General features: G+C 40.1%; 1 protein-coding gene and 2 non-coding genes across 5 annotated transcripts; all 3 read right to left on the bottom strand.

Moving 5' to 3' along the window:
* Nucleotides 1-64: 64 nt before the first annotated feature.
* Nucleotides 65-16394, bottom strand: KHDC4 (KH domain containing 4, pre-mRNA splicing factor). Of its 3 annotated transcripts, none has more exons than XR_544362.2 (14): nt 16165-16394; nt 15528-15744; nt 12566-12694; nt 12134-12213; nt 10198-10250; nt 9778-9941; nt 8790-9001; nt 7929-7989; nt 6376-6433; nt 5900-6153; nt 4007-4186; nt 3010-3094; nt 2239-2330; nt 65-1344 (listed from the first exon to the last, which is right to left on the bottom strand). XR_544362.2 is itself a non-coding variant. In XM_008516787.2 (14 exons), the coding sequence occupies exons 1-14, from the start codon at nt 16200-16202 to the stop codon at nt 1145-1147; spliced, it is 1851 nt and encodes a 616-aa protein (XP_008515009.1). In that variant the 5' UTR covers nt 16203-16394; the 3' UTR covers nt 65-1144. The 3 variants fall into 3 exon arrangements, 2 of the variants coding, with proteins under 2 accessions (XP_008515009.1, XP_070464767.1); XM_008516787.2 differs by having other exon boundaries at nt 3010-3122; XM_070608666.1 differs by lacking the exon at nt 65-1344 and having other exon boundaries at nt 1413-2330.
* LOC139081761 (small nucleolar RNA SNORA42/SNORA80 family) lies at nt 5090-5224 on the bottom strand. The gene has a single exon (XR_011537050.1). It is a non-coding gene; the product is annotated as a small nucleolar RNA SNORA42/SNORA80 family (small nucleolar RNA).
* LOC139081762 (small Cajal body-specific RNA 4) lies at nt 9356-9484 on the bottom strand. The gene has a single exon (XR_011537051.1). It is a non-coding gene; the product is annotated as a small Cajal body-specific RNA 4 (non-coding RNA).
* Nucleotides 16395-18917: the final 2523 nt, after the last annotated feature.

Raw genomic sequence — 18917 nt, 5'->3', positions numbered from 1 at the left:
GTAAAAAAGTTTATGAATTTTAGTGTAGGGTGGGTTGTGGAAGGAAAAACAGAAACCACAGGCAGAATATTTATACATTTATTTATAATGAAATTATGGTCTAAATATTTACAACATATAGGAAACCAGAGGATAAGTTTGTACAAAGCCAGCCTGCAAAGTATTCAAATGTGCAAAAATGACAGTTCAGTATCTCAAACTACTCCTGGTTCAGCAGACTAGCTCCTTCACTTTCACACATCAATATTTGATACAAAAAAGTTCTTTTGGCAAAACCTGTAATGCCAAGAAAAAGGACAAGTTGCAATTTCAGTCACTAAGTCCACCATCCTATTGCGAGCAGTCAAATCTCTCTATTTTAGCTGCAACCAGTTCTGAGAGAGACAGACCACTGTGTTTCGTTTCTGTGATGAGTTCTGACCAGCCTTTGAGCAGGTAGTTTTCTCTGACCCAGTTGAAGACAAGGAGCTTAGAAGAGCAATAAAAACAGCAATGGCTATCTGAGACAAGTGTGCCTGGAAGTGCCAGCTTTGGATCATCCCAATAAAAAGACACAATAAAAAAAATAACTTCATTTTCCTACCCAGGATCCAGCTATATCCGATAGTTTTAAATTAGTAAAACTGCATTTTCCAAAACAGAAAGAATCCAAAAATGAAATAGGGATGAGTTCTTATACTTAGCACTGAAAGGAAAAGGGTCTTAAAATCTTTTCCCCACTAATAAATAGTAAGGCTTTGTTTATAACCAGTTATTATCAAAATTCACCAAACAGTAATAAAATACAAATAAAACTTTATGTCAGAATAGGGGCTATTCATTTGGAAAAGGCTGGACCAGGTCAAATGTATATTGGAATGACCCTGTTGGGATGCTTTGTTGAACAAGCACATTTCACCAACTGTTAAAAAGCTTCTGAGACAAATTTGTGATTCTAAGTAAATTTTAACAGATGCTATGCCACTGCAGAAATAAGGATGTTTTAAAAAGAATGGAACTCCTTTAAGAAAGAGGACACGGCATCCCTAACTTCTGCAAAGGTCCAAGATGTTCCCAGTACTGGCCCCAGAGTCTTCTTAAATCAAATGCATGCATTATTGCTAAAGAAGAGTCACCGAGGGTCAAAACTCTGTTCCACTCCTTCCTACGGGGCCATCCAGAATGGCATCTGTTGTTTAGCTCGTGGTTGTGATGAAGGGTATTGATATCCCAAACTCCAGCCCTGTGGAAAACTACTTGCATTTTTATGACCTCCGTGTTCCTCCTCTTCATCAGATGAATCTGCAGCATAAGCCACCAAGCCAAATCCCTTTTCTGTAGTTTTCATCTTCTTGACCGGATAATCTAGAATAGAGAAAAACAACCCCAACCCCATTCCCCACCAAGGAAAAAAAAAAAGATAATACCATAAATTCGTTAATAAAAAAAAGATGTTAATTGTAAGTGGTTAGTTGGACACCATTTTGAGGTCACAGGGTCATGGTCACCCAAAAACGTTGAAGATCACAGGAAAAACAGCACCAGCATCAGCAAATGTGAATCCACCAGAACCATGTAAGAAAACAGAGAAAGAAAAAAGAAACACAAAAAAAAAAAGAAAAAAGAAAAAAAAGGAAAGTTAGCAAGTGAGTCTCTGGAGGCTATTTCACCTTTTAAAGAGTTAAAAGAAAAGAAGTTAAGAAAAGAAAAAAACTTATTTTCTTCTGTTCGTTTTTATGACGACTACGGGCAAAGAACAAAAACAATCCCATGTACCTCTACAGGAATTAGAGTTCTGGGATACGAGTAAGCAACATTTTTTATAACAGCCACAGGCTGACCATTCCCGACGAATAGAGCTATGAAGGGAGACAGGGCTCAGCTCCCAACACAAAGAAAAATCCGTATTTATTAAGCCTGTATCAGATTACCTCCAGGTATTCAGACAACAAAGACAACAAAATTTTGAAATGACCTACCAATCATTAGTATTTCCTAGGTTTTTAATGTCACTGATGCTACGTATAAAATATAAGTCGACTGACTCTTTTCTAGACACACGTCGGTTGAAAATATAAGGCTGTGTAACTATATGCTGTCCATATAAATAAAAAAAAGGTATTCTCATTAGCCAGTACGTTATAGAGGTTGGATTAAACACGTGAATGAGTCAGACCTGAATGAACATCAGATTAGAAAACTAATAGCTTAAGACCAGTCTTAGCCACTCCCTTGTTCCCCCAGCTACACCTTACTCACCATGGCTCCCCGTTAAGGTCCCAGATCCATTCCTTTCATCAGACTCTGTTTTTATTCCAGTCACTGGAAAGGCTGGTGGAGGCATCAACTGCCTGTTAGAATAAAAAAAATGAAGTAGTCTTTCAGACAAATTCAATCAATCTTTAATTTCTCCAGTAGATAAGAAGTAGGATAAACAATACAGTCTACAGATAATCTTTCGAGTTTTTTAACCATTAATTTCAACTCTTTGCACCAGACCCCCTACCCTTCAAGCTATTATCAAGTTATAAGATCACAAGTCCTGTCCACAGAGCCAGGCCATGCCAAAAATAGAATGAACCGTAGTGGGAAGTCAGCTCCCTCTTATGAAGTCTAATATTATAATATAGGAAAGGAGAATTCATTGGATGGCAGGCTGAACTCCCATTCAAGTACCCCCATCCATGATATTCTATGATTCTAAGTAGCAAAAATGGCTTGATTGTGTAACACTTCTGTTACTGCCTACCCTTAGGAAAATGGCCAAGAGGCAAACAATGAGAGTAAAGGAAGATGCCTGACTAAGCATGTTGTGAATTATCCAAAGCTGAATGTAACTCCTCCTAAGACTGTGAAAGGCAGATCGTTACATTTTCCATTACTGCATCAATTATAACAAACAGGGGCTTGTTTGATCCAAATGATTTCACTTTAGTTTTAGAACATGGAAGCTCATATCAATGATCATTATTCCCACTAATGGTGCAAATATTTGAATATACTCATATAATTATGTTTCAATCAACTCACCTGTCCCTCTCTCGCTCTTTGCCTGAGGAACTTGCCGGCTTCGATCCTGCACCTTCAATCTCATTCTGACTGGAGAAGCCTGTACCTAAATTAGTCATATGAATGGGTCCATGCTATGAGCAGAAAAATACAGTGGCATTAGCAAATCTACAACTGCTGTATTGACTTTAGCTCCTTAATGTAACTGACAAGTGCCTCATCTTTCTGATACACTGCAGTAAGCTGCACTACATAGCTCTTTGGGATCTGGAGTATAACTATAGCTGAAGTAGAGATGATTTTTCTCTGGAGGACTTGGTCAGGGATGTTATGATTCATTATGCTATGTCTATTTTCAACTATCCATAATCGGTTGGAATAAACCTACTATAAACTACAAAAATGTTTCAAAGTTTATTTCAAAGAATGCTTCAAGGATTCTAGCAAAAAGTAAAGATGCTTTCCCAGTGAAATAAAACTGCATCAAAACTACACGCTTTAATAATCTTTAAAAAACTCTAGTGAATGACTGTGTTTATTACTATGTCTAAGCACAGAATCACTCCATTTCTGGCCGCCTTTTTTTGGAGGGGAAAAGAGAACAGTAAATTGAAAGCCAAGGTTTTCAATACAAACCATATATTGGTAGAATATTAGCTTTTGGTGAGATGTGTAGGGAAGTAAGAACTATCAGAGGCTTTCAAGAGTCTGTTGTATGAATAAGAGGAAGTGCAGAACTCTACAGAACTCCTTCCAGATGCTGGTCATAGGAGATTCTCTCTAGGTGAAAGCTTTGTATTTTCTTATCACTCTGACCCCAAAGACAAAACCCACCCAAAGGGAATCACTCTCGTTTCCAATTAATCCCCCAAGGATAAAAACCTAATCTAAATGGATTCCAGAAGGCAGAAATCCTAGCACTGGGAGGACAGTTGATATAGATGTGAATTTATCTTTCTTTAAAGGGAGAATATAGTAGGATAAGATGAGGAAAGTAAGACAGGGTATTTTATTTAACCTGGTATCCAAGAAGTCCAGATTCTTGTTCATCTGGTAGCTCCTCTGTGAATCGCCTCTTCTGTGCCTGGGGTTGAGTTGGGAGTGGGGGCTGGGGCTGGGGCGGGGGCTGGGGCTGGGGGCCAGCAGGCAAGGCAGTTTTGACAGGAGCAGCAGGAATAAAAGGCCCACTCATCGGACTCTGGGACCAAAACAAACCAAAGGGAAAAAGGTGTGAGAACGTCCAACTAATGAATAAGTAAACAATGATTACAATATACTCTAATGATCAGTATGTATCAGACGAATCTTTCATCCTCCAGTCCTTAGTTTCCTCTATACATAATTTGGTAACAGTATCGCCTAGCCTTCCCACCCTCATGGGAGGGAAACATGAAATTGACAATCTCTACAGTGCTTTGAACTCTCAGGAAAAACCGGTTGTGCATTTGGGCTCTTAGGAGCAAACACGACCATTAACAAACAATAAAAACTCCAGCCACTTACTTAGTTCAGAAGTTATCAAGCAAGAACATTCTCTTATTTAAAGCCCTTAAATCAATGTGATTAGCTCTTTCGGGGATCACAAATCCTGCTAATGTTTGTGGCAAAGGCAACTTCATCTACCACTTCCATGGATAAGCTGTTAAGTCAAAAGCAAGGCTGTCTAATGTTTCATGAGGTTGTTCCAAAAAGGAATAAGGGGTGACCAAAAGACAATATATATTAGAGAAGACAAGCACTTCTAAAAGGAAAACTCTTATTACCAACAGCTAATACTTATGACTGCTTGGATCATTTTACTTAACCCTTGCAACTCTTTCAGATATTATCATTATGCCCATTTTATATCTAAAGAAAACCAAAGCCTGGATAGGTTAAGTTATATCCCAAGATCATACAGCTCAAAAATGGGAAAGCATGACAAACCCTGGCAGTCTATCTCTAAACCCCAACTCTTAACCACTCTGCTATATTGCTTCCAAATTACAAAACAGTGTGGCTCAAAGCTGGAGAACTATAGCTCTGCCTAAATATAAAAAGTAAAATAAGTATGACTAGGGACCACAAACAGAATTTAGTTCACCAGCCCTTCTTCATTTCACACTGTACAACCCCCTTCAGTGCTCACAGCCCACAGATAAGGAGGCTGGGCAATGGTTCGAGGCTGCAGTTTACTCTTGCATGGGTACACTATGAGAGGCCCACAGAAGGGCCTGCCATAAATCCATTACCATGCTCTCTGCCTTGTCTCTAAGGACTGTATATAATCTACCTAGATGACCCGGCCACCAACTGTTTTCCTAAAATTCTAGTTTCTTTTATACTAGCTTTCCTGATCCTTAAGTTTGGAAAGTTCACATCTCTTGGCCTAGGAACACCTGTACATAGTATAATATTTCTAAGACTAGTGTCTCAGTCCCAATCATTTAGAGGTGTGGAATAGGCCAGTGCCCTTGAGCCAGACACAGGCAAATGATGGCCCAGAGTACGGCCAACTATGATTCTGGCCTGCCACCTGTTTTTGTAAATCAAGTTCTACTGGAACACAGCCATTCATTTGGTATTGTCCACGGCTGCTTTTGTGCTCCGATGGAGTGCAGTAGTTATAGCAGACTGTACAGCCCACAAAGCCTAAAATATTTACCATCTAGCCCTTTATAGAAAGCTTACCAACTCCTGCTGCTATTCGGTGTCAAGTCTTGTGAAACCAACCGTAAACTTCAGGATGAATACGCACATGTACACCCTATCTCAAGGAATTCAGGTGGTTTGGTGGTGGGAACACAGGAAGACAATATAAAATACCTCACATTACATATCATTTCTGAATACCACCACCACATTCCCACCCCTTGCCTGCCCCAGTTTTTCCTAATTCAAAGGCATCATGTTTCATATCCTTGCATCCTACCTGTCCAGTGCTAGCAGGAGGCTGCACTTGTGTTATCGGGTATTGTGTTGGCACGGGGGGGACTCCAGTAGGTAATGCTGGCAAGACTCCAGGTGCCAATGAAACAGCTGGTGGCACTATGCTTGGTACTCCATAAGGAGGTTGAACTGGCTGCTGAGGAGGGGGAACAACAGGGTAACCAGACTGATAGCCATTGGATGGATAATATGGTGGTTGAGGAGGGACACTACTTATAGCAGAGGGTTGTGTATAGCCTGAGGGGGAAGAAAAAAAGTGTTTAATCAGCTGCAGCAGAATGAGACATTTTAGCTGAATATTAAACTTAATCTCTAGGGAAGAATAACACTGAGGCATGAATTACCCTAAGTTGAAGGGAACATTATTAGTGCCCTGGCACAGTTAGGCTAGCCTCAAGTATATTTTATGCATAAATCTCACTACCAAAACATTTTTTAAACACTTCAAGACACACCCACCTGGTAAAGGTACAGCAGTATTAATCTGATTCACAAATCTAGAGTATTCACCATGAACCTGAAAGAGAAGGGACAAAATTAATATGAGACAGTCCCAATGCACTGAGTATTTATAAAGATCCAATTCTACAATTCAGGACCAAAGCAATTAGGAATTGAAATATTTCCATCGATGTTTCAATCAAATTCAGACTTGTTTGATCTAAATTTTAATATGGCACACCTATAAATTAAGCCAGGTTTCGGGAATCAGGAGCATGGACATCAGGAGCATCCTAAATCCTCCAAACTAGATCCAATTCTGGGGTACAAATCATTCAGAGTGCCACAGAAACTAAGCAGTTACGCAATTTCTAAGTTGTCAGTGTAACTGTTGAGAATTCATTCATTCTTTTATCTGCTGGGTGACTTGTTCTCAAGGAGCTCATGGTTTAATAACGGTTTAGCACGGCCCCTCTCCAGTTCTTCATTATTAGCATCTTACTAAGTCCATAACTTCAAGTAGCAACAAAGAAACAGATGGGGAATGGTCAGGGAAGTTATCTGGTATAAGAGATGGTAAATTAGGTTATCTCACAAAAGCAAAGTAAACAACAGCTTCCCAAAAGGGCACCATTAAATACCAAATAACACAAGGTTGAACATATTCAACTCCCAAACCTGATATCCTTTAGGTGATATATAAACAACCCTATGATTTAATTTTTGGTTATTTGATTACAGAATGAAAAGAATGAATAATCAAATAAGCAAGTATCCCAAAGGCAATGCTAACTGGTTTAAACTATTACAGCTCTAGCTTTACTTTAGCTAAAGCTAATATTAAAAAGAATTTGAAATGCCCATCATAAATGACTTGACCAGGATTAAAAGTAATATTTAAACAGCTGAAAACATTAAGATTTTATGATACTAATGTAATATAGATTTCAAAATTGCATATTGAAACAGCGCCTGAAGAAACGCATACCAACTGTGACTCTGGCTAGGGGAGTTTGACTTCCTTATAGAGAATGGTAGTTGCTGTAATGGTGTAGTGGTTTGAATAGTGTCCCCCTCAAAACTCACGTCTTCCCAGAACCTCAGAATGTGACCTTATATATTTTGGAAACAAGGTCTTTGCAGATGTAAGCAGTTAAGATGAGGTCATACTGGATTAGGGTGGCCCCTAAATCCAACAACTGGTACCCTTAGAAAAGGAGACAGACACAGAAATACAGGGAAGGCCAGATGAAGATGACAGCAGAGATTGAAGTCATGTTGATACAAGGCAAGGCAAGGACTGCAGGCAATCACAAGAAGCTAGGACACAGGCATGGGATGGCTGTTCCCTCACAGCCTCCAGAAGAAATCAACCCGGCCCACACCTTGATTTCGGACTTCTTGCTCCCCAAACTGTGAGAAAGTAAATTTTTGTTGTGTAAGTCACCCAAGTAGCAGTAAATTTGTATGGCAGCCTAGGAAACTAATATAGGTGGGAAAAATAGCTAAGACACAATCCAAAATGGCAGCAGCTCTTCTGAATGAGTATCAGACAGACAAATATAACTCACTGTTTGCAAGAGATTCTCACAGAGCTTCTTGGCAGCAGCCAGACCTTCTGGTTTGGGATGACTGCAAAGAAAAAAGAAACAAAAATTCAAAGAGGAGAAAAATAAAAGCTAAAGAATTCTACTTTCATTTTGCATGCAGTTTTATAAATTGAATATAGTCAATGCAGCACAAATCTAAGCTTCTGAAAATCACAAAATAGGAACACAAAATGTCAGAGAAGTCCTTTAAGATATAACTGGTATCATCACCACAAATATTTTCTTGGTCTTTTTCTGAATAGTGATACTTCTTGATATAAAGAAAAGATATTTAAAATATTGTCATAGGTTTAAACGAAAATTATTTTAGGCTCATCACAGCTCATTTTAGGATCACACACTTGCGTAAAACCCAGGGACTTGAATACTAAAAAGAGAATTCCACCTTCTACTTCAACAATTTTTAAATAGCTTTTTTTTTCTTTTTGAGGAAGATTAGCCCTGAGCTAACACCTGCTCCCAATCCTCCACTTTTGGCTGAGGAAGACTGGCCCTGAGCTAACATCCGTGCCCATCTTCCTCTACTTTATATGTGGGACGCCTACCACAGCATAGCTTGCCAAGCGGTGCCATGTCTGCACCTGGGATCCGAACCGGCAAACCCCAGGCTGCCAAAGTGGAATGTGCGAAGTTAACCACTGCGCTACCGGGCCAGCCCTAATTCAACAATTTTTATTAACTAATCATAAAGCGATTAAGTGTTTACCTTAGTTCCTTATGTTACTACTGATTAAGCCCATTTTCTCTTACTCCTGAATCATTCCTGCCTGTACTGGTAAGTTGAACAAGGATTCAAACGTCTTCAGCCCCATCCATTCATACCTGATGTAAATATACATAGGTTCAAAAGCTTCTCGGCCAGATGCTGGTTCAATGCAGCCTGAACCTTTGCCTCGTAGGAAGACTTTGGCACCTGTTTCAATCTGAATGTGCTGCAAATAGGAGCAGCCTGGACCTTCCACTTTCTCCTTCACATTAAAAGTGGGCACAGCATGTTCTAGACCCACGAACAATTTATCTTGAACATAATGCATCTGTAGAAGAACACAATAGCCCAGATTAAACAGAGAATACGTAATTAAATCCTAATCTTGATATTAAGCAAAACACTTTAATCTTCCAGATACTTTTAATAGCTTCCAGAATAAGGACCCCTATAATTTCTAGCAAGAGTCCATAAACATAAACACTACTAAGAAGCTTAATTTAAGCAAAAACTACATATTCCATGTACCTACCTACAACACTAACACCTTACTCTGTTCAGCAAAATCTATTTAAGAGAGAAAAACCCAAGATCAAACAATGAGTAAGCATACCCACTTCCCTTGACTAATTTATGTTAATAAGAAATCATGGCAAAGACAGTCTCCTGTAAAACTGGAGTGGAGTGTTGGGTAGTACAGTCAGCCCTGTGATACTCTCCAATAAGGGCTGCTCTCTCCAACCCCTTTTTCTAGGAGGATTGTATCAGCCGAGTCTTGCTTCATCAGACTCAGCCTTCTTAGTCCTCCAGCTGCCATCAAGTTTGCAAGTATAAATTCAGACCACTAACTTCAAAATGTACAATGTGCATACTCTTTGATCTATCAATCCTCTTCCTAGAGGATATCACTATAAAGAGATGTGCGCTCAGCTGTTCATTACATCTTGGAAACCTAAATGGTCCCTTAACAAGATAGCAACAGCGGGTAACTTTCAGATTGGAATTTCAGGATTTTATTATTTTCTTCATACTTTCTGTATTACTTGGCACACATCATTTTTACAGAAATGATAAAGCACTTAATAATCTCTCCACAAAACATACCCCTGACTGGAAGGGAGGCTTCTGGCTAACAGCTGGAGACAGCTGTGCAATAGGCGCTGGCTGGTGATAGACAGTGACTGTTGCCCCATTAAAAGTTGGACTCGTCCCTGTGGCAGCCTTGACCACCCCATTGGTGATGATTTCTTTGATTCGGTTTACAGCTCCTACGGAAAAACACAGATAGGAAGATACTATACCAAAGAATTGAATGAACTGATTAGTACCCAGTGATAAATGCAAGCCAACGCTCAAGCATTAACTCATTTTATAGATCACCCAAGTATTTCGCTCCCCATGCATATCCATGAGTAGTTCATAAATAAGAGGAAAACATTCAGGAACAGCCTGCTAATTTATTACATACAGGTCTCTACTTTGCCCTTCACAAAAAGCGATACGTGAGCCAAAAACATTACTTACTGTCCACTAACTCCCGTGTCTGGCCCTGAACGTGAAGATATAATGGACGATCCCTATAAAGAGAAATATAAAGATGATCTCAAACTGGTCCTAACCAAAAGAGCCAAATGGGTCTTCAAATGTAATTTGCAATGTTTAAAGTTTCCAAACAAGTAAAAGGGACTATATACGTAATAACAGCTATTGCTAGTTAATTTCTAAGAACATGGTTTAACAGCCGGTAAATGAATAAAATTTTCTGGTTATCCATTCATGTGAGCCTAAAGTTAACTGGCTCACTTATGGATCAAATCTGTTCTTATGGGCTCATGAACATTAATATCCAGTCAGAGGAGAAAACCAGTGTTTGAGAACAGAATTCCCTTTTGTTAGTTATCTAATAGGTTATGGGTAAATCGGCTCTTGGCTGCCCAAATTAATGGGTCCAGAGTGATGCTGGTGGGGCTGGCCCGGTGGCGCAGCAGTTAAGCGTGCATATTCCGCTTCTTGGCGGCCCAGGGTTCACCGGTTTGGATCCTGGGTGCGGACACGGCACTGCTTGGCAAAAAGCCACGCTGTGGTAGGCATCCCACGTATAAAATACAGGAAGACTGGCAGTAGTTAGCTCAGGACTAATCTTCCTCAAAAAAAAGAAAAAAAAAGCGATGGTGGCATATAGATAAATTTCTTTAACGGCCTACACCAACTGAGAAGACTCTTTAGATTCTAAATGTAAAGTAGCTTAGATTCAGATTGTTTTTTTTTTAAAGATTTTATTTTTTCCTTTTTCTCCCCAAAGCCCCCCAGTACAAAGTTGTATATTTCTCGTTGTGGGTTCTTCTAGTTGTGGTATGTGGGACGCTGCCTCAGCGTGGTTTGATGAGCAGTGCCATGTCTGCGCCCAGGATCCGAACCAACAAAACACTGGGCCGCCTGCAGCGGAGCGCGCGAACTTAACCACTCAGCCATGGGGCCAGCCCCGCTTAGATTCAGATTTTGATTATAATAATAGAGAAAGTGATCAATAACCATACAGTAAATAAAAAGCTGTACGTAGAAAATAACTCTTTAAAGACAAAAATGTTCAAAACAGCAACTAGCACATACACAAAGTTGAAATACACTCTTGGTTTGGGGAGCAAATTTTGGCTCCTAATTATATTCGGTTTAAGCCAATGTTAAAAACGTTGCATTACCTCAAGTACCTTTCCTCAAAAACTAAATAATGGAAGCGATGAAACTAAATTGAGATGAAATCTTTACATGGATAACCTATAACCATCATAGAGGCATTAAGGAGCTTGATTAAAAAAATTTTTCTACAGGGAGATGACAACAAAACATGAGCCCATTTCTTGAAAGAAATATTTCCAGATATTCAGAAATATACTCATTAAATATTCAGAGTTCAGAAGTATACTCATTAAATGTTAACATTTGGGGCAGGCCCGGTGGCACAGCAGTTAAGTTCGTGTGTTCTGCTTCGGCAGCCTGGTGTTCACCGGTTCAGATCCCGGGTGTGGACCTACACACTGCTTGTTGAGCCAAGCTGTGGCAGGCATCCCACATGTAAAAAGTAGAGAAAGATGGCCATGGATGTTGGCTCAGGGCCAGTCTTCCTCAGAAAAAGAAGAGGATTAGTGGCAGATATTAGCTCAGGGCTAATCTTCCTCAAAAAAAAAAGTTAATTATTATCTTCTTTTACACTTCATGTAATCTGTTTCCTCTAATAAAACCATTAATTGTGAAATAAAAAACCAAAGAACAATAGGATAAATAGCTGCCAACACTTCTTACATCTGTTGGAGATGTCCCAAATTCTGCAATAAAGCATATATACACACACACACATATATATATGAAGCTACTAACCAAACATTTACACATATTCCCTAAGAGTGAAAAATACGAAACATACGTCCAATCCTTCTTCAAGGCAGAGGACATGCATACATACCCTGGTCCTACTTTGGCCTTCTCCTCAGTTGTCATGAACCTCCCTCGAGTTGACACTGCAGCCCCACTAAGTCGGCTGATCTAAAAAGCAAACATCTTATTAAAACGATGATGTGGCAATTGACTGATTTCAATGACAGGTAACAGGATAGATTTTCCCTATTCATTCACTCCACCAATAAAGCAGGAGTGAGTTCTCGCCCATATCTGAAATTTCAGTTCCATTGCTTCCTACTCAAACCAACCCAGGTCTCTTCACCTTCACTAAGATGTTCCTCTGCAATTAAATTAAACCCAATCCTGACTTTGGAGACTATGACCCACCCAAACCCACTAATAAATATCTGACTCTTGTTTGTCTGTTTAGAGGTCTTGTCCTCCCGAAACTACACCCACCCACCACCTTCCCCAAAGAAGCCCAACATCTTCACACCTCATCTTGGGTCTGTCCTCGAGTCAGCAAGTTCCTACACGTGAGAGGCACATCATTGATCTCTACTTCAGCGACCACCAGGTCATCCTTGCTTTTATTGCTAGTTAGGCCTTTGCCAGGGGCCTGAAGCTACAAAAAGAGAAATCAGATTAAAAAGTTTAGAAGACGAAATATCTTTTTTTTGTCTAATTGTTGTCAAACGCCCCTTCCCATGTACCACCGCCTCCCTACCTTTCCTTTTACCTGTCTGCAAACATACTTGGAAATACTCCTTGGTCATTCTTCGTAAGTGAGATAACAAGCAAAGAAAACCTCACTAAAATGACACCCGGTAGTCAACTTACTTGAAGGCCATCATTAGATTTCTCTATAACCGTGGCTGTGTACGCATTTTTATGATCATATAATTACAGAAACTCTATGGACCAGAACCTGCAATCTCCAAAGGGAAAGCTAAAGGGTCGAGTTATGACCCTTTACAACTCAATCAGCTAGCTGTATGTGTAGTAAAATACAGGGTAGAGCTAACACTCAGTGCAGAGTCCAAGAAGTCATACATCTCATTCAGGCAATAGAAAGTTGCCTTTGTGTCAACACTATCGTCACAACACATCAAATTCAACTAATTCCATCCTTGCAACGATCTCAAAAACCCTTAAATTGTATCTAATTAACATCTTATTACTCCCTTTATTAAGGAAGAACAAACAGAATAGACAGACAGCCAGGTAAGATCCCAAAATCTGATCTAGTTTTTCTCAACTTAAACTACAGGCAATTCCAGATAGCTGGATTTGAGTGCTACCTGAAAAAAATCTTAATCTCAAAATGGCCTTCTTCCACCCTTAGCTACCCTGGACCAATGTCTAGCAAATCTGCTCAAGGAAGGTAAAACACAGATTCTTTGTGCATTAGGTGCATTTTTAAAATGAGGAGGCAAACTAAATAGACTTGACATCATCTCTTTACTTCTGCTTAGCCCTTTTCAGTATGCATTTACACATCTTATCTCACTGAATCCTTTCTTTTCTGAGGAAGATCAGCCCTGAGCTAACATCTGCTGCCAAGCCTCCTCTTTTTGCTGAGGAAGACTGGCCCTGAGCTAACATCCGTGCCCACCTTCCTCCACTTTATATGTGGGATGCCTGCCACAGCATGGCTTGATAGGTGGTGGCTAGGTCCACACCGGGCATCTGAACCAGTGAACCCTGGGCCAGCGAAGCGGAGTGCACAAACTTAACTGCTGCACCACTGGGCCAGCCCCACACTGAATCCTTATGGTCACCTTTAAAGGCATATATTAGTGTTGTCCTACAAAACTTTCTTTGATGACATAAGCATTCTCTATCTGGCAGCCCAACATGTGTGCCACTAGCCACATGTCCACTAAGCACTTGAAATGTGGCTAATGTGACTGAGAAACTAAATTTTAAATTTTATTTTTAATTCAAACAGCCACATGTGGCTAGTATCCACTGTACCGGACTGCACAGGTAATTATTACTATCAATTCCATTACAGATGAGGACAGAGACTAAAGATGTCAAAGCCACACAAACAATACCTGGGATTCTGGGTTTCAAACCTAGGTATTCTGATTCTAAACCCAGCGTTTATGTACCATGCTGCCTCCTGCTGAGTTTACTATTTTAGACTACCTTTTAGAGGAAAAGAGTAAGTCTAAGTGATTAACACCAGTAGGAAGGGTTTTAATATTTAAGGAGCATTCCATCTCCATCAGTGTGCTTTTAATGTTTCCTTGTAGACCTTAGAAACAGACACGTGACTCACACCATCTTTGCAAACTACAAAACTACTATGAACAATGAACTTCCAATTCACTAAAAGTTCTCACTAATTCTGCAGAACTTGAATATTTAAGCATCCAGACAGGTTATGGCCTACTGATAAACATTCTGCTGATGTTATCTACTAATGAACTGGAAGGCCTGTAAAGAACTTCATTTTCTTTTTTTCAGCTTTAATGAGGTATAATCAACAAAAATTATACATATTTAAGGTGTATAACTTGATGTTTTGATACACGTACACATAGTGAATTGAACATATCCATCATCTCACATGAACTGCATTTTCAAACACAGGAACTTGTCACTTCATAGGTACCATGGAAGGCAAACTTTAACTTAAGCCAAAAGAATTTTTTTCAAATAATAATTACAATGGAATGGGCTGCCTTGGAACACAAGGAATCCTCTGAATCTACAGGCTTTCAAGGAAAAGCTGAACACCCAAGTGTCTGAGCTGACTCTGAAGTCAGATCTGTGCCTACCATTTATAGACCTTGGACAAGTTACTTTACATTCACGACCCTAATTTTCCTCATCTGTAAACTACTGACAATAATCCATTCCACGGAACTGCTGTAAGGATTTTAAGCGCAAAGCATGCATTCTAGCAGTAAAAACAGCCACTGTACTCATTATCCTGTAGAAAGATTCTTGCATTCTATGAAATGACCAAATAATTTCCTCAAATAATGTGAAAACAGCAAAACAACCCATATATAAATTATTCACTTTAGTTCATGTTTAATTGTACTTTAGTTAGGCAGTCACTAAAAATCTGAATCTATAGATTCTAATTAGAGTCCATGTTTTAAAGCTCGCTTGCTTTACCTGAACTTCTCTTTTGACTTTAGGGAAGTCATGTATCAAAAACGATTATTAAACCATTGCTTTCAATGATTATATAGATAGAACCTGAGCTGAACTAAGAAACAAAATGAGCCATTTGGTCCAGAAATGTAATCAGTCCAATCAAAATTGCCTCCTAAAAACAACCGGGAAACTATCATCTGATATATTCCAAAACTAAGTGATGTTGAAGTTACTGTATCCCCCGTTTTCTCCTTCATTAACACAACGATTGTCAGATTACAGAATTACAAAATAACCTGAATTAAATGAGCAATTAGCAGAGTCCCTTTAACTCCAAATACCTTCTCAGCAGCATTCTGAGTTGGTTTCAGCTTTCCTTTGGCCATGAGCATGGCATTGATCTTGGCAGCCACAGCAGCCGCAGCATCCAAGGCTCCGGAGGGAGCAGCTGTGGAGCCCCCAGGGCTTCCCCCACTGCTGGTAACCTCCCCACCTGGGGCCGCCGGTGGGAGGAAGAGAAGGGGGGCTGGAGCTGGTTGGTCCCATTTGCTGCGGCGCCTACAGGAAGTAAAAGGAAAATATTGGGACCCAAAGCTTTTATTTATATTATTTTCCCTTAATACACCTTAGCACCCCATCTCCTTAAATAGATAATTCCTGCACTATTTCCCCAAATGTTCCCTTCTTTCAACCCTTTTCCAGAATCTACTTCCTTTCTACTCCACCATCTCTATCAGAAGATCCCACTCGTCCCTCATGACCTCGTCCTTCCGAAAGTCCCTGCTTTCCTCCGCCCTCTGATCCCCGTCGGCCGTTTTCAGGGCCCCAGGCCTGTCACCATCCTTCTCCCCAAAACTCCGGCCTTCCAGTATGTACACTCGCCACTGAAGCGCCCCGCCACCCATGCGCATCTTCCCATGGTCCCTCCGCCCCCCCGCGCCCCATGCTCGCTGCGAGGCCCTCGCCGAGAAGCTTTACCCGCCGGCTCCAGGATGTGTCGCGCTCCCCGCGGACATGGCGACCGGCTCTGCTCAACCACCCGCCAACTACCCCACTACCACCTTACCGTCACTTCCGCCCCCAACGCCCTTACGCACAGCCTCTTCCGGTCGTGAGGCAGGGCGCTTCCGGTGAGAACGTCTATTCCGATTGGACTCTCGGTGATTTCAAGGCGTCTGGCTTTCTCGGAGACAGGCAGGGTGTGATCTTCCTGCTTGCGCCTTGCCCTAGAGGAAGATGGCTGCTAAGTCTCATATCAAGGCGGAACGGCGCGAGGAGAATCCATTTTTGTTATGGGCAAGTCGGTAGCCTAGAAGACAATACGCATGAGTCAGGGAGTTAAGCAGGTTTTTCCCCAAATTCAGCTACGTTCCTTTGGAGTCCCAGCCTCTGATCGGAGAGAGAGCTTTTCTGCGACTTTTGCCCACTTCAGGTTACAGTTACCTATTTAGGAAAAGGGAAATGATTCGTCCCAAAGGTCATTTGAAGAGTTTCTCTTTTTTTTTCATTCCTCTGCGCCAAGCAGTGTTTGAAGAGCAGGGCATATAAGGATGTAAAGATAAGTAAGCCGCGGGTCCTGCCTTTCTGGCACTCACACTGTGGCGGGGTAGGCACGCGGGCAAATACATATAATAGGGTTGTATAATAAGCAAAGGTGAAGAAGATGAAATGTTCATCTTGGTGGGGCTTTAGACGCAGGGATTTCAAAGAAACGGAAGCTGAACAGGCTGGATGAGGGCTGGAGAAGTGGTGATCCAGAGTAAGTTATGAAACATCCTGCTTTGGGATCTACGTACTTCGAGTTGGACTGGCTAGAGTGTAGGGGCCAGATCACGAAAAGTCTTCGCCCTGAATGCTGAGGTGTGTTTGAGGTGCTTGTGAAAGCCAGCGATTTCCAACATATGGGGTTTCTGGTAGCTGCAAGGAGTATTTAGATCGAATAAATAAAACACAATGCTATTTTTCAAATAAGTTTACATTCTGATATGATTAATAGAATACAAATTCATTAAAAACCGAATTTATAGTGTTTTCCTTTCAGCATTTAATAAATTTCCATACAAATGCCACGTTTATCATAGAGGAAACGATGTGTGTATAAATATATATAAAATGTATTTCTTCATTCTTTTCTGTTGCATTGATCTATTTGTTCCTTTGCTATACTGTTTTTATTACAATAATTCTACATTTTAATATTTTAATAGCTGTTAGGGCGAGGCAATTCTCATTCTTCTTCTGTATTTCCTTGCCTATTCTGACAGGTGTACTTTTCAAATGAATTTTAGATTAAGCAGCATTGTTTTTCTTTTGCTTCATCTCCCCAAAACACAACGCTGTTGGGATTCTGATTGAAAATACATTGTGTTTATTTTTTCCTTTATTTAAAATTGAGATATAGTTAATATACCATAAAAGTTACTCTTTTTAGAGGGTTACTTTAAGTGTACAGTTCAGTGGGTTTTAGGGTATTCACAAGGTTGTGAACCATCACCATTATCTAATTCTAGCTCATTTTCATTACCCCCAAAACAACCCTGCACCCATAGGCAGGCAGTTCCCATTTCCCCCTGCCACCAGCCAATGGCAAACTCTAATTTACTTTCTGTCTCTATGTATTTGTCTATTCTGGACATTTCGTATAAATGGAATCATAGACTATGTGACCTTTTGTATCTGGCTTCTTTCACTTAACATGTTGTAGCATCCATGTTGTAGCATGTATCAGTACTTCATTCCTTTTTATGGCCAAATAATATTCCATGGTATGGATATACCACAATTTGTTTCTAGATATTTGGATTGTTTCCACTTTTTGGCTGTTATGAATAATGCTGCTATGAACATTCGTGTACAGGTTTTTGTGGGAATACATATAGTTTCAGTTCTTTTGGGTATATAACTAGGAATGGAATTTGCTGAGTCATATGGTAAATTTGTGTTTAACTTTTTGAGGAACTGCCAGACCATTTTCTAAAGTGGCTGCACCATTTTACATTCCCACCAGCACTGTATGAGTGTTTCTATTTCTCACATCCTCGACAACACTTGTTATCGTTCATCTTTTTGATTATGGCCTAGCCATCCTAGAGGGTGTGAAGTGTTATCACATCGTGATTTTTATTTGCATTTCTTTAATAACTAATGATATTGAGCATCTTTTCACGTGCTTATTTGACATTTCTCTATTTCCTTTGAAGAAATGCCTACTCAAATCCTTTGCCCACTTTTAAATTGGGTTGTCTTTTTATTGTCGAGTTGTAAGAGTTCATTATTTTTGGAGGATACAAGTCCCTTCAGATATGTGATTTGCAAATATTTTCACCCATTGTATGGGTTATCTTTTCACTTTCTTTTTTTTTATAAATTGAACTTTTTTTTTAAAGACTTTATGTTTGCTTTTCCTGCCCAAAGCCCCCCGGTACATAGTTGTGTATTTTTAGTTGTGGGTCCTTCTAGTTGTGACATATGGGATGCTGCCTCAGCATGGCCTGATGAGTGGTGCCATGTCCGTGCCCAGGATTCGAACCAGCAAAACCCTGATCCGCTGAAGCAGAGCGTGAGAACTTAACCACTTGGCCATGGGACTGGCTCCTCCCTTTCTTGATAGTGTATTTTGATGCACAAACATTTTAAATTTTTGATTAAGCATTTTCTTTATTTTTAAACTTGGAGAGTATTAAGTTCACAATAATGATTCTTCCCACCCAGGAATGTTGTATGATTTTCCA

Source organism: Equus przewalskii, unplaced genomic scaffold (genome assembly GCF_037783145.1).
Source record: "Equus przewalskii isolate Varuska unplaced genomic scaffold, EquPr2 ChrUn-9, whole genome shotgun sequence".
Taxonomy (NCBI): domain Eukaryota; kingdom Metazoa; phylum Chordata; class Mammalia; order Perissodactyla; family Equidae; genus Equus; species Equus przewalskii.
The sequence above is the reverse complement of the archived record's forward strand: the minus strand, read 5'-3'. Positions and strand labels throughout refer to the sequence as shown.